Source organism: Notechis scutatus, chromosome 1 (assembly GCF_049901735.1).
Source record: "Notechis scutatus isolate UNSWTSFEM ecotype Mainland chromosome 1, rNotScu1.2, whole genome shotgun sequence".
NCBI lineage: Eukaryota > Metazoa > Chordata > Lepidosauria > Squamata > Elapidae > Notechis > Notechis scutatus.
Genome location: NC_142009.1, coordinates 307967713 through 307982220, shown reverse-complemented (window position 1 = coordinate 307982220; position 14508 = coordinate 307967713). Strand labels below are relative to the sequence as shown.

Genomic DNA, 14508 nt, shown 5'->3' with positions numbered 1-14508 from the left:
GTTGCGTTTGACCTTGGGGGCCAGGGGGAGTGGCCAGTTTGACATCACTTGTGTTGGGGGCGACTGTAAATGGCCTGAGTGCTCTGCCAGCGAAAACAGGCTCCCGAGCTGTTTTTGGCTGTGACTGCCTCCTGCAACCCTCTGCCAGCAAAAATGGAGCTTGGGAAGACCGTGGGCTGCCCTCCCGAGCTCTGTTTTTGATGGCAGAGGCACTGCGGGCCTGTCCTTTGCTTTTTCCAGGACAGCCCCGCAGGCCAGATCTAAGCAACCCGCAGGCCAGATCTGGCCCCCGGGCCTTGAGTTTGAACATATTATTTAGATGAACTGCAGCATACTTTGCAGTGAAATACAAAGCAAAAGAGGGATTGGCAGGAAGCAAGTGAAATGAAAATAGATAAAAGGATGTTTTAATTTTGTGCATCAACATAACATGAAAAAAATAAAACACAATTCTGTTCTTTAAAAAATATGACTTCCTACTTAGGTTTATTTTTTTCCTTTAATACAGATCAGCATTTCAAAGTTTTGCATTCTACACACTGTTCTCAATTATTAGCATCAAAATACAAGACAGAGCAAGACCTTCAAATACAAATAAATACCAAATAACAATACAACAAACTGAAGGACAACATAGAATAATGCTATTGGGAAATTAGGATATGTTGCTAATAATTATTAACAACATTGTATTGCTGAGCAATAAATTATACACTTCGAAATTTCCTTTCCTTTAAAAAGAAAATACAAAAATCGTTGATTACCAGATTCACTTACTTGCACTGTATCCTTTATAGCTATCTATAATTAAAACAGGCAGAATATACACAATCAAATGAGGTTGGCCTTCTTTGGTCTTTGTTTCTGGATCAGAAAACTGAACACAACCAATGTACCTTTTACCAAAGAATAAAATATTAAATAAAACACCACACAAGTTTACACAGACTGATTTTGTACAGAGTTCATAGTACTGATGCATTTAACAGGTATTTCTTCTTGGAAAAGGATGACCATTTTTTCCATCACATTGAATTAATGGCATTTTATGGATGTTAAAAGGTTATCCCACTTGTCTTAAATAACAGATTTATAGTCCACCATTTCAAGATGGGGTGTCCCACTACATCCTCATTTATCTTGTACCTCTGGAGGTTTTGGATCACAGTGAAAAAAACTATTTTCTCATACAAACTGTAGAAGATATACATTTTAGAGAGCTAGAGAGAAAATAATACAATACAAGCTGATTCAGTGCCTTGGCAATTCAATTATTTTCCCCATTTTCCAAGTGCACAAGGACTAACTCTCTGCCAGAAGAAGAAGTCTGGATTGGAAAATATTATGTTCACATGCAATAGCTCTGCTAAAGTTCAGAATCGTCTGAGCATGGAATGAGTTATTTTAAAACAGTGGTTTATTTCAAACCCGTTTACCAAACTGTTCACGATCAGAACTCCCTTTAGTCAGAAACTAGTCTTTCTAGAAGTAGCAACAGCAAATTGTAAGAAAAGAAGCAATCTTTCCATCCAACATCTGATAAAAATGGCAAGGGTAAGCGAACAGGATCAAAGTGTAATTTCAAATGTTAATATGGGATTCTAGATCTGGGATTCTAATGTAATGCTTATAAAATCTGGAGTGCTTGCATGCTTCCAATAAGGAATCACTTATTGTAAAAGTATTATAGATACACACTGCCTAATCCTAAACTTTAATGCATCTGAAACACTGGTGCTTGAAATGAGGTATACCCATATCACAATACACTTAGCATCATACTAGAACCACAAGCAAATGTTTAGGATTAGGCTTAAAACTTTCATGAAATGGAAGACGAAAAGCTACATGGTCTTGCCAATTTGCTAGAAGATAATTAAAGATTTAATCAATCCTTTTTGTGGCCTAATGCTTCTTCAAAACCACACGGGATAACCGTATTCTGCAGCCATTAACAATGCTTCAACTTTCCTCCATTTTGCATTAGTCTCAACAACGTTAGAGATCAATTTCAGCATATTTTTTTACATTCAAAGGATGGCTCTTAATGAATGATTATCTCACTGTAAATTTTGCTTATATGAGATTATTGATTCACCTCTATGAAGGACTTCTAATGGGGAAATGATACAATTCCCTCCATTGAGGAGAGGCCACACAATCTACACCAATAAGGTGAGTTGTGTTGTTTCTCAGCTTTAACTGGCACTTGCACAATAATCACTGGAGGTCCCACAAGGGAGGAAAAGTGAAGTAATGTAAGTGATTCAATTTGTCATTAGAAATGAGGAAGGTTCATCCTTTTATGAAGCTTTTTTTCAAGTGTTGAAAAAAAGGACCTACTTTGAAATTTGCGCAGCCCTATTCTATATGGAGAAATATGAGCTATTTATTTTTATTTTTTCAATCCACACAATAAGTAATGAGTCTCATATTCACATTCTTTAGGAGCCATGCATGGATGCAAGACATTTATGCTGGAAGTGATCCTTATATTAAAAAGCAGGAAGTAGTAGTTAAGCCCTCAATGTATTTTCTTTAAAATACTTAATTATAATATTCACAGTGCAGAAATTGATAGAACAGAATTAAGTCATGCGCTTAAAATATTTTTAAGTTCACCTTGTCCAATAAAGCCCTTAAAACTGAAATCTTTAAAAAAAAAAAGCTCTACCAGTTTTTATGAAATCAAGACACAGGTTATCATTACTGTTGGGCACACACTGGAATATACATACTGAATTTCTCAATCTCATCAATTGCAAATTAAAGGGACATCATCACGTGTACATCAGACAAATATGTTCCCAAAGCATGATGACTGATCAGTCAGTTATACAGGATAAAAGCAGGTTCCTTGCCCATTTCTATGGCACAGCAATAAATAACATTGTTTAGTAGCCTAAAAGTAGCACACGGAGGTCACAGCCTGAGTATTCTATATAGCACCTACACAGACTTTCTCTCCATAGAACATTCAATTTCAGTTTCTACACAAATAAGCAATTTTGAGGCTTGATTGATATAAGTAAAGCACTGCACAGAGGGAAACTGTACCAAGCACCAAGTTACTATTTGGAGTTGACTGAAACCCCATATTCATTGGTTTTAAGTATTATTTTTGATTGATAAACAGGAAAAAATATTAGACACAATTAACTGTGAAAGCTGGCAGACATTTCCATGTTTTCAATTCATTTGTCTGTATAGTAAGCTCTAATTTTGATCTACCTATTTTTATCCTCACTTTTGGTCTGAAAAAGAACACGTTTAACATTTGTGGCAATCCATCCAACACAAGTGTTTTTTTTAAAAGCAGCCATAAACTACTTCTTTATATTAAGCAAAGTTGAATTGTACATATCCTGAGCATTCACTGTTGAATAATAACTTAGTAGCATCCCTAAGCCCTCACTTTCACATCGAGCAGGTAGGAAATGAAAAATTGTCCCATCAGATAAAGACTAATTATATTACATTTGGCACACAAGTTTTTCAAGAGAACTTATTCTCTGTGACATAAGCCCCCTCTCACTTTTGTGATAGGAAAATGGGAAGTTGCTTTATACGTGTCACTTTAATTATCTTATCTACCCCATACTGGCTACTCTGGCTGACTTTATCATTTCAAGGACTGGGCAGCAGCATCTGCTATCTGTTAATTTTAGACTAACAGTGCCAAGAGCTGAATGTGTGTATGGGGGGCATCTTTTGAATGCTACTGTCCATCACCTGCTAAGCAATTTTAAAGGGCAATTTCAGAAGAACAGCCGAGAAAACTTGACATGTGATATGTAAAATTAGGCTCAAAGATAAAATTAACTTTTTAAAAAAATCTGTCCACTTATTTATACATTTGCATAGTTGCATGTATGAAGGCATCAAAATGACAGGAGATATTGGAATTTTTGTTAAATCTTCAAGGTGTAGAAAAATATCTCCCATAGTAATTACTGTCTAGCAGCCATGTTGTGTACCATTTTTTAAGAAGATAGGAAAGCAATACAAACAAGTAATTTCTCTTTTAAAGTTTCTTGGGGCAAATTGTAACATTTTAAAATAATGCAATCTCAACCATTGACGTACTGGATTATTAAAATTCTAGAATTCAAACAGATTGGCCAGCTGTTAACATCACTGTTTCATATACTCAAATATTCCTTATGCTCTTTCTCATGGTAGAAGGAGGGTAGCTTGGAAAGTAGATTGGAGTGCACCTCACCTTTATAGGTTAAGAGATCAATTACATTCCATTTTCTGTAATGCCACTACTTTTTTTTCTATTCTACATTCTCAAAAGCAGTGAAAGTTACAATATAAGGCTGAAAATGAATGCTGCATATAAGCCACTCAAATTCTTAAATAGTTGAAACAAAATAAACAGTAAAACAATGCAAACACAGTCATGCATATTGATCTTTAGGCACTGAAATAATCTTGGTTGGATTCTGTGAGATTAAAAATAGATAGGTTAGCATGATACAATATGATATGGCGGACTAAAGTGCTTTGTTAAAATATGAGGGAGCAAAGCTGCTTTGAGATCTAAGGTGAATTGAAAGTAATAGCATTAATATTGTAGTTAATCAAGAAGTCCTTAAAACACCAATAACCCAAAACTGACAATACTGAATTCTATGCATTTCCATTGAAAGAAACCTTCTACGAGCCCCTTGAGGTCATCATTTCAGAGATATTTCCTTACCTAAACAAAGAAACAGAAAGATCAAGGGCTGTTTAAAAAGCTATGGGATCATGAGTGGCATTCCATCTTCCTGCTGGCTTCCCCATTGACTTTTCTTGTAGGAAGCTGCAAGGAGTTGGAAACGATGATCATGTGCCTGCGGCAGTTTGGCAGCACTGAAGAGGCCACAACTTTGCCAAATTTAAATCCCACGGGAACATGAATCCCGGATTTTGGATGTATCCTTTATGTTAGCCCATTTGAGGTATGTTGATTCAAAAATAGTTGCCTTATCTTAATGAAAGTTAAAAATAATCCAGACATGACAATTTTAGTAGTACACAAAAATGAGAGATGTTTTGTAATATCAAGTGCAACTTTGGAGTAGAAGTTTTGAAGGGCAGTACTAATGAATAGCCTTTGGGAAAGGAATCCAAAGATATATATATATATAAAATAACATATTCACATTTTTTTTTTCAGAAAAAGAGCAATAGCTTTGGACTTTTTAACATACTTTTCTCTTGGTTCAGAGAAGATACCAAGACAGCTGGTTTTATAGGCAGGCATCTTCTCTTCTGCCCTATCTCAACATAAATCAGGGCCAAGCAAAGATATAAGCTTATATGATCAAATCAATCATGAAAGCTATTATTTGGGGGCAGTGATTGGACTTTTCTCCTTCCCACTATAGAATGATTTTCCATAATAAAAACTTTACAAAATTAAAAAATGGTTTTTGAAAATATTTTAATTTAAAAAATGGGGTAACTTTTGGCAATCAAAACAACCTGGTGATATTCTGCAGCAATATTTATTATGTTTTATTATAATTTAAGTTATATATCTTCTGTATGGATTGGGTGGACAAATACTTTTAGAATCTTAAGGGAGGTAAAATACCTAAAATAAAGTAAGTCGTATAAATGTAAAATTCTAATCCTATTCATACATCATATTCAATTTACTGTATCTATATTTCAGGATACAATTTCTTCAATAAACTGGGGCTATTCATGATGGACTAAACAAACATCCTTTATACCACATAAGCTATCGTTCTTTCAGTCTTTTTGGATAAGCATTTCTATCAAAGAATGTTATCATCAAGAACATGTAACTTTACAACCATCTTACAAAACTTACTTCAGAACCTGTTAAGGTTGTCTGAATTAAATAATTTTGTCAATAATTGGCTAGCTAGCTTGCTGTGCTATATTGAAAGCATTAGTGAGCCAATGTGGATGACAAGAGTATGTTCACAGCATTAAAATTGGATCATTTTGAAGAAGAAAGCATTTGTTTCTAAAAGACAACACCAAAATATATTCAGAAGATAACTTCAAGTTAATCTTTTGAACAGTATATTTTGTTTTGAGTGGGAGTATTCTCATCCCTACTGCTCCTCCTTTCTGGGTGCGGGTTTAAAAAAAACCCATGAGCTTATTCTTTTGTGCTTTGGAGAAACAGGTTATTTTATCAGCTATCGGACTCTACAGCAGAAATTCCAGCACCTGCATTGCATTACAGGAGTGTGGCGAGAAGAAAAACTTCACATAATGGTGGAAAAAATAGCTATAGCAATGGAGCTGTAACAGCTGCCATAAATATGCTGATATCTGGCCTTATTTATTAACAAGAAAGTTTTAATAAAGTGCGCAAGTTCTAATTTTATAGCCCAACAAGACAAGTTAAGTAATTTGGGTTGGGGTTTTTGTGTGTGTGTGTGTGTGTGTATGTGTGTGTGTGTGTATGATTTCAATCTGTTGCACATCAGAACAATTGGAATATATAAGTTTTGGAATAGGTTATTTTTGAAGGAACAATGCCAGATTAGATTTTTAGAACACAATTAACATATTTCAATTTGACATTAACTGCATGATGCAGAAGCTATGGGTACTGAGCCCTTTGGACATCTTCACTAGGGAATCCTGTTTTCAGTAAAATTCTGTAATGCATATACAAAAGCTCAGCTACCTATACTCATGACTATTAGAATAGTATGAGAAGCCAGGTTAATTCTTTCCCCTAAGAAAAAAGTGATGGGTTTACATCAGCCTGTGTAAAACTGTGGCATATAGATCTTGAGTAGGAAGTCTTCCTTTTGTATCAGAACTAGAGTGGTAACGCTTGCCTTCTTACATTGATTTGTACCAGTTGACACCTAAGAACCATAAGAAAGGCAGAATACAGTACCTGAATAATGGAAGGCAAGAATAGGAAGACATATTGCTACAAAATGCTCTGGCTGCCAAATAGTAGGCTGTATTCAAGCAGGTGGCTTGAAAACCCATGAAAACCACTCAGCATGCACTGTATATTTATTAACAGAAAAATACCTCTTGCAGGCACTGGGTAGGAAGGCACAGCCATAAAGATCAATGGCAAGGGCAAGAAACACAACAATGAAACATGACAATTAAACTGAGTCCTAGACATGAACTTAGCCTATAATGCCCAACATAAGAGAAAGCTCAATGGATGTAACATCACTGGCTAGACAACAGGCCACACAATTCCTTTTTCCATGTCCACCTCAGTTCATTCTAGGGGAGCATTCAGGTTACACAGCACCCATGAAATTAAGCAGCACCCACATGGTTGGTGTACGCTCAAGCTATGCCATTAGACTTACTAGTCTCACAAAGGACTATTAAAACAGAAGTCAGTAAATTCTGTGGGTTGCAATCAGCATGATTTAAAGGCTGGAGAATGCTTTCTAGTAAAGCTCAGGTAGTTGTTTAAAGTAGGAGGCTCCTGTGGGTTTCCCTGCAGGGACAGGTGTCAGTTTGCCAGAAAACTATCACTGTGAATTGTCTAGCAAATCTATTCTCTCACAATTCTGAATTGAGCCAAATTGAAATGATTAGCTCTGCTACTTCGAGGCATTTTATCTTGCAGCAGTTTCACTACTGCCTTGGAAACTGAAGGGAAGGGGCACGGTCAGAAGTCCTAGCTCCATAGGAGCACTGTGAACAAAAATATAGCACCTGAATAAGTAATATTTCATTGATGGAAACACTGGCGAGCCAGACAGTCATCTGGGTTTCCATTTTTGTATGCTGCAAAATATTGGTGGGTTTTACAGATCAGTCAGCACATTATGCCTAAAGTCCAGTTAAAACAAGTATTCTAACAATCTGAAATTAAAGTCTGAATACAAAACTATGAGCTATAAAGCAGCACGTCACAGCTAAGGCACATGAATGCATGCACGCCACCATATCTCCATTAAGACACTGCTTTCTCCTAACGGATATCCTTTGTAAGATAGAAAAATTTCTACCTAGAGGATTAATTAGCAGTTTCCCATATAGGTATTACTCAGCACTACGCCTCCTGTCAAACCCAAAAAATATGTTGCACATTTATGCTTTAGCAAAAAATATAATATGTTTATATACACACATCTATTTCATAGAGCTTGGTCTGAGCGCATGAGGCAGAACTTTAAAAACATACAGGATTCCATTTAGAACTCCAAAGTTCAACAAATGCCCTATTTTAGGGTGAAAATTATAAATCTGATAATGATGCACAGCATCCATGAGTGATTTTTTTTTCTTAATTTTGAAATAGTGTCATTAACTACGACATATTGTAGGTTTACATTTCTAAAGAGAAATAACAGCAGTATTGAATAGTTTCTTTTCATATCACAAGTGATAACCTGCATTTGATCTTTTTTTTCTTCCAAGAAATATCAGTCTATCAACAGTTTTAAAATAAAATGTTTTCTGTAGCAATTAATAGAACTCTAAACAAAAATATGACTCTGATTTAGACACTTTCAAGAAGATCTAGACATTTTTGTCAAGGTCTTCTGACAAAGTAATTTTTAAAACAGAGACCAGATGAGGCCTTAAAAATAGACAATATACTATATTTCAGACAACATTGCACTTAGATGTTCAAAGTAATAATATCTTTAACTGCAACAATACTTCATAATTTCTTTTTTTACTTAACATGCTGACAGTTTCTAGCTAACCCACGTGAACTTTTATTTTCTAGTTAAAATGAAAGTAAAGTCTGATGTCATATTCAGCATAAGATACTTTTTTTCTCTCCCAAATTATTGTCAATAAATTACAAAAAGCTTTTCTGACAGTGATCTTTGTCTTCGTGAGGATTAAGTAACTTGTCAGAACTTGAAGTGTTCCTATTAGTTTAAAAAATACACCACAGTTATGGTTTCTTAATGGGTTGCTATGTTTGCCATTGGACCCTATGCAAGTTATACCTCCAAACTCTTCCTCTGTTAACATAAAGTGGTCCTCTCTGAGCTTTAAGGACCTCTCATTGAAGACAGATATAAAAAAGAGCCCCAAATGGAGTTGTCTTCTGTTGAATCTGCCTTTCTGCTATATGTCAGGGGTCTGGTAGATCCGAAGTATCCACTATGACTTTAATAAAAATAGTATCATCTTTAATATATGTTCCATTTTCTAGAACAGTTTGTGCAACAAAGACTGGGCAACCAGATGCAATATTCATTTCCCCAGTGGGTTTCTTGAAACTACTGCTGTTGGGGTCTGGCTTGAACGCATCTCCTAAATGGCGCCGAGAAGGTCCTTGATCCATCAACATAAGGGTGACCTTTTGCTTGAATGGCCAAGGAAGCAATGCATCATATTCTCCCCGCATTATAACAAAGAACAAAGACAAATGTGTCCCTTTGCCCATCCCATCTCCATTGAGGTAAACCCTGGCACACATCTTATAGCCAAAGTATCCTGTATAAAATGGTTGGCTATATAAGGACAAAGTCTTCCCCATAACAGCCTCTTGCTTTCGACGTTTATAATCTCGAATTTTCCAGATTAATACTCCATTGTAACTTGCTGTTTCCAGGACTTGAAATCGGAGATCCATGTCAGCCAGACGGATGTCATGAACACTTAACATTTGATCATGCCTAGATAACTGTGATTCTAGAAGACCTAGAAAGAAAACAAGGGGCTTCTTTAAATTTTTAAAAATAATAAAAGGAGATTTTTCCATTAGGCTGCACTTCTTTGTTCATTTACACCAGGGCTGTCAAATTCTCAGCCCGTGGGGTTTGATGCATCACATGTTGGCCACCTCACCCCCAGTTTAGTGAAGGGAAAAATGTCCCGATACGTCAAATGACACAGCTGTGACGACGTGAGTTTGACACCCCTGATTTACACCCACTCTTTATTTAGTAACTGAGTTTGTTCCAACAACTAGGTCTTTCAGAAATATGATCATTAAGTGAACATGTGAGCCTTGCTGCAAAGATCACTGGTTGGCTCCATATCATTCAGATAAAGATCTCTTGTACAGCTATACCAGTGTTATTCTCATTCCAGCGGGCATAATCAGATGGACGAAATTTGGTCATCAGTGCATGTATTGGTTGCAAAATTATTATTTTATTACCATCATATTTGGGACTGGTAGCTGACCAAGGTAGTTGCTTAACAATGAGTGGCTATATAGTACTCGAGAATTCAGTGGGAAGAATACCCAAACTTGATGGATCTTAGCAAAAGGTGTTTCCATAGTATAAAACATGCAAAAAGATTAGGGTGAAATTAGTGAAAACATCTTCAAATTAATACTTGGGTCACATAAAAACCAGACTTCAGAAATAATTTTGTGAATCAGTTACACATCTGTAAAATTATACAAATAAAAGCCTTCCTTCCTGCAATGTGGCTAAGTAGTGAATATTTATGTACTTATACTTTTTATTTCAATTTATTTGGCCACCCATCCCAAATGAATGATTCTAGGCAGCTAACAGCATTTAAACACATCATCGAACAAGATAACAATTATATATATTGAATAGTAAGCTGCCCAGAGTCATTGACTGAGATGGCCATAGAAGTTGAATTAAATAAGTAATCAGCAACTGAAGTAAAACACCAAAAGAACCAGCAAACAAATCAATGCCACATCTGGATGGGACAACTTGCTGCAGCCAACTTGCTGCGGTTTACTAGCCACAGCCCACTCACTGTGGCCAACTTGCCACAGGACAACTCATGTGGGACAATTTAACAATTCAAATTATTTAAAATAATTAGAAAATATTCTAATTTTTGTCATTCACATTTTATTCTGTCCTTTGTTTTGCATTCTTTCTTTAATGATTCTATTCCACCATTTCTTTGATATTAGTCCTGCAGTGAGTTGGCCATGGTGAGTTATAATGTGCGAGTATGCTGTGGTGAGTTGGCGGTGGAAAGTTAGCTGTAGCGAGTCGGCCATGTTGAATTGTCATATACCCCATCTGGATCTCCAAGCTCAGTGACACAACCATGTCTTTAAGGTCTTGTTGCAGGCCAGCAGGGTACAGGCAAATCTAATCTCTGGAGGAAAGATGTACCAATGGGTAAAATGCAAGTCTGTATATGTGGGGAAGATATGTGTGCAGGTATATTTCCACACATATGCAGAAAGTAAAATCATATTTTCTGGGGTTTAAATATTCTATTATTCTAGTTGAATGTTTTTTTTTAATATTATTGGAGGCTTTAATCTCTCTTAGAATTCTCCTCAGTAAATCAATTCTCCATGCTTACTGTACAAGAGTCACTTTCCTCTCTTTGGGATGGAAGCTTATGAAATGTCAATCACAAGAAGAATCAAGGAGAATCCTACCTGAACTTTAAGCTCTGAATGACTATAGTACTGCTCTGTAATGAATGAAGAGTAATTCACGATGCTTTAACAGACGGCAATCCTTTTTATATGCTAATTTGTCTTTCAATTGACTAAACAGTATTGTGTGAGCCTCTTAGAAAGGTACATATCATATTGCTAATTGGTGGCTCTATTGCTTCATTCAAATGAGGCAATGACCTTTTTACTTTATCAGATCCCATTGTGTTGCTCAGAAGAAAAATTCCTCTGAACTAAACATGTATGATGTCTTCCTCTAGAAGACAATTGCTATTCATTTTATGAATACATACTTTATATACTGTATTTCAAAAAAAATGAAATTTCTTTGGAATTCTGAAAAGTTAACTCATAGCATTATCAACCGTGTGGCTCTTAGCAAACTATATATGCCACTTTGCTCTAATGGGACTTGACAAGAGAATACCTCAGTTGGTTTAGCAGCATAAACACTCTAACATAAACATTATGTACATTAATCAAAGAGTCAGGTTAAATAAATAGATATCCAGCAAGAGGTTAGAGGGCAGCCGCATTTCAGAATGTCTAAATTTGTCAGAATCTGCCATTACTTCACCATCTCATGTTCAAACTTACCTGTGTTTCTAGCTCCTTGCCCAGTATTTTTATCAATGCTTTCCAGTTCAGTCACCCTGTTCTGGAGGGACTCAACACTACTTTTCATGCTGTCTGCTTCTTCCCAGTTCTGTCGGAAAGGTCGAATCTCCTTGTCTAGTTCTTTCAGCTTCTCAGCTTGACTATCTATTACCCGCTTTTAGAAAAAAAGTAGATTGCATAAATATAGAAGAACCTCAAGGAAAATAATATACAGGAACACTTAATACTGTACAATAAAGTTACATAGTAATTATGTAAGAATTTCAAATAAACCAGACAAGACTGCCTAGTGCCATACTCTGGTATTACTCACCCATCTAATAAACCTTATTAATGCAAAAACAATTAAGAGAAAATAAAATTTAAAGAAATGTATGTGTTACTATTACAGTTGCAATGTGAAAAAAAGAGATATATTGCTATATTCTTTTTGGCCAGGCAAAATCAACAGAGATGTGTGAAACAGCAAGTATGTGATTGAGAAGAATCTTGGGCTGAAAAATCACAACAAAACTTGTTCTCTGTTCCTCTCTAACTGTACCAGCTCCATCACTGCAAAATATAAATGTATCATGGAACTGGAAAGGAGGTCTGATTCCTAGTCTTTAGTGGGCCAAGACATATCAATAGGACTTTTGCCCCTTACTTATATACCACTCCATAGTGCTATACAGCGGTCTCTACGTGATTTACAGTGTCAGCATATTGCTCACAACAATCCAGGTCCTCATTTTACCAATTTTGGAAGGATGGAAGGCTGAGTCAACCTTCATCAGGATCAAACTCCAGGCTATGCGTAGAGTTAGCTTGCAATATTTCATTTTAACCACTGCACCACCAGAGCAATAATACAATACTTTGCCCCATACAATTTGAAAAAGCAGAAATTTTAACTGGAAGCAATTGAAACCACAGGATTTGAAGTGACAAGTATACTATTCAAACCCAACATAGATAGAATATTTACTCCCAACTATAATGTTTTCTACTGTATCTACGTTGTTATAGCAGGCAAAAGAAAGTGATTTCTGAATCATTCTGTATCAGTTCCCACCACTGATGACAACTCCTAATCAGTTTCAAATTATAGTATTTCCCAGCCATGGTTAAGATTTTTAAGCAAACAATTCATTTTATTTCATTTAATCAATTGTATCCATGAGTTGCAAAATAACTGGCCAGGACAGATAATTTCATCTTGATCTAGGAGAACAAGAGGACACATTTTGCCTTCTATGTGGCTTGCTTATGCCTTATGTGGAAGTTCAAGAAGCCAGTGAGAGGGAATTTTAATATACAAAAAAACAAAACAAAAAAAAACTCAAAGCTCAGACGAAAACAGTGAAATTTAGAGTTAAAACAGTGACATTTATGGTTAATGATATAGACCGGGGTCAACAACCTTAAACACTCAGAGAGCCACAAAGATCCTAACTGGAAGCCCCCTGTTCAATTCTGGAGCTGACCGGAAGTCCGGTTCCCCCACTATAACCTCTCCTTCTAGTGCAGCATGCTTTTTCCTCTGTTGACCGGTAGTCCAGTTCCCCCACCATAGAACGGGCGTTGACACGCCCTTTCTCTGTGAGCTGTGAAGAGCACCCATTGTTTGTTTGGGATGATGCTTCTGTTGCTCATCTGGTAGGCCGGGCTTTAATTGAGAGGACGCTCCTCCTCCTCCATGGGACTCCTCCCAAGCGTCCCCAGTTTTGGCGAAGTCAAAGTGATGAAATATTTCTTCTCCTTCACCCTTTCTAATACTTGGCCGGAATAGCATCCCACCAGACGAATAAGGATGGGGATGGATGCTCTTCACAGCTCACAGAGAAAGGGCGTGTCAGGTAAGTACCAACGCCCCTTCTCCAGATGAGCTGTTCAGAGCATCCATTGTTTGGGACATACCAAAGCTTGACGTGTCCTACGGGAGGGCTTCTGTCTGGTTCGGATTCCCCTTTTTCTTGGTCCCTATGGACCCTTTGTAACACTCTCCTGTCAAAGGCAGCCTCCATAGAGGTGAAGACATCATTCTAATCGTTTCTAAATAAAAGGCGATGGTGAGGCCCATGTTGTCACCTTGTAAATTTTCTCTACTGGCGCTTGTGGCCCATGTTGTCAACATCGCAGCGCTCCAGGTCGAATGAGCAGTGATGCCCCTGGGTACAGGAAGAGATTGTGTCTCTTAGGACTTGGGAATTGTGCTCTCAGCCACTTACTGATCATTGAGGAAGGGGTCTTGCACCCAATGGTGAGTGGTTGAAAAGAAACGAAGAGAACCTTTGTTTCCTTAGACACATCGTGCAGTTGAAATATATGCAGAAAGCTCGCCTTACATCTAGATTGTGGCATTGTCGTGCCAGATTTTATGTCAGTTTCAGACAAATGTACGGGAGTATCAGTTCCTATGGTCTGTGGAAACCCAAATTTATCTATGGGTGAAAGATGGATCTGGACTAAGGAGCACTTTGTCTGTGTGAAAAATACAGAGCTCCTGTCTAACTGACAAGGCTACTAGATCCAAGATGTAACTGGCCGATGTAATGGCAACCAAG

At 36.8% G+C, this 14508-nt stretch overlaps 1 protein-coding gene across 2 annotated transcripts in view; it reads right to left on the bottom strand.

Annotated features, from left to right (window-relative positions):
* Nucleotides 1-8259: 8259 nt before the first annotated feature.
* Nucleotides 8260-14508, bottom strand: part of TRAF3 (TNF receptor associated factor 3) — a 91695-nt gene continuing 85446 nt past the window's right edge. The window contains exons 12-13 of one of the 2 annotated variants that reach the window (XM_026680203.2): nt 11942-12116; nt 8260-9630 (exon numbers count right to left, since the gene is read on the bottom strand). In XM_026680203.2, the coding sequence (XP_026535988.1) occupies nt 9059-9630; nt 11942-12116 (747 nt within the window). In that variant the 3' untranslated portion in view covers nt 8260-9058. The remainder of the gene's footprint in view (nt 9631-11941; nt 12117-14508) is intronic. The other variant, XM_087952203.1, reaches the window with a different exon arrangement.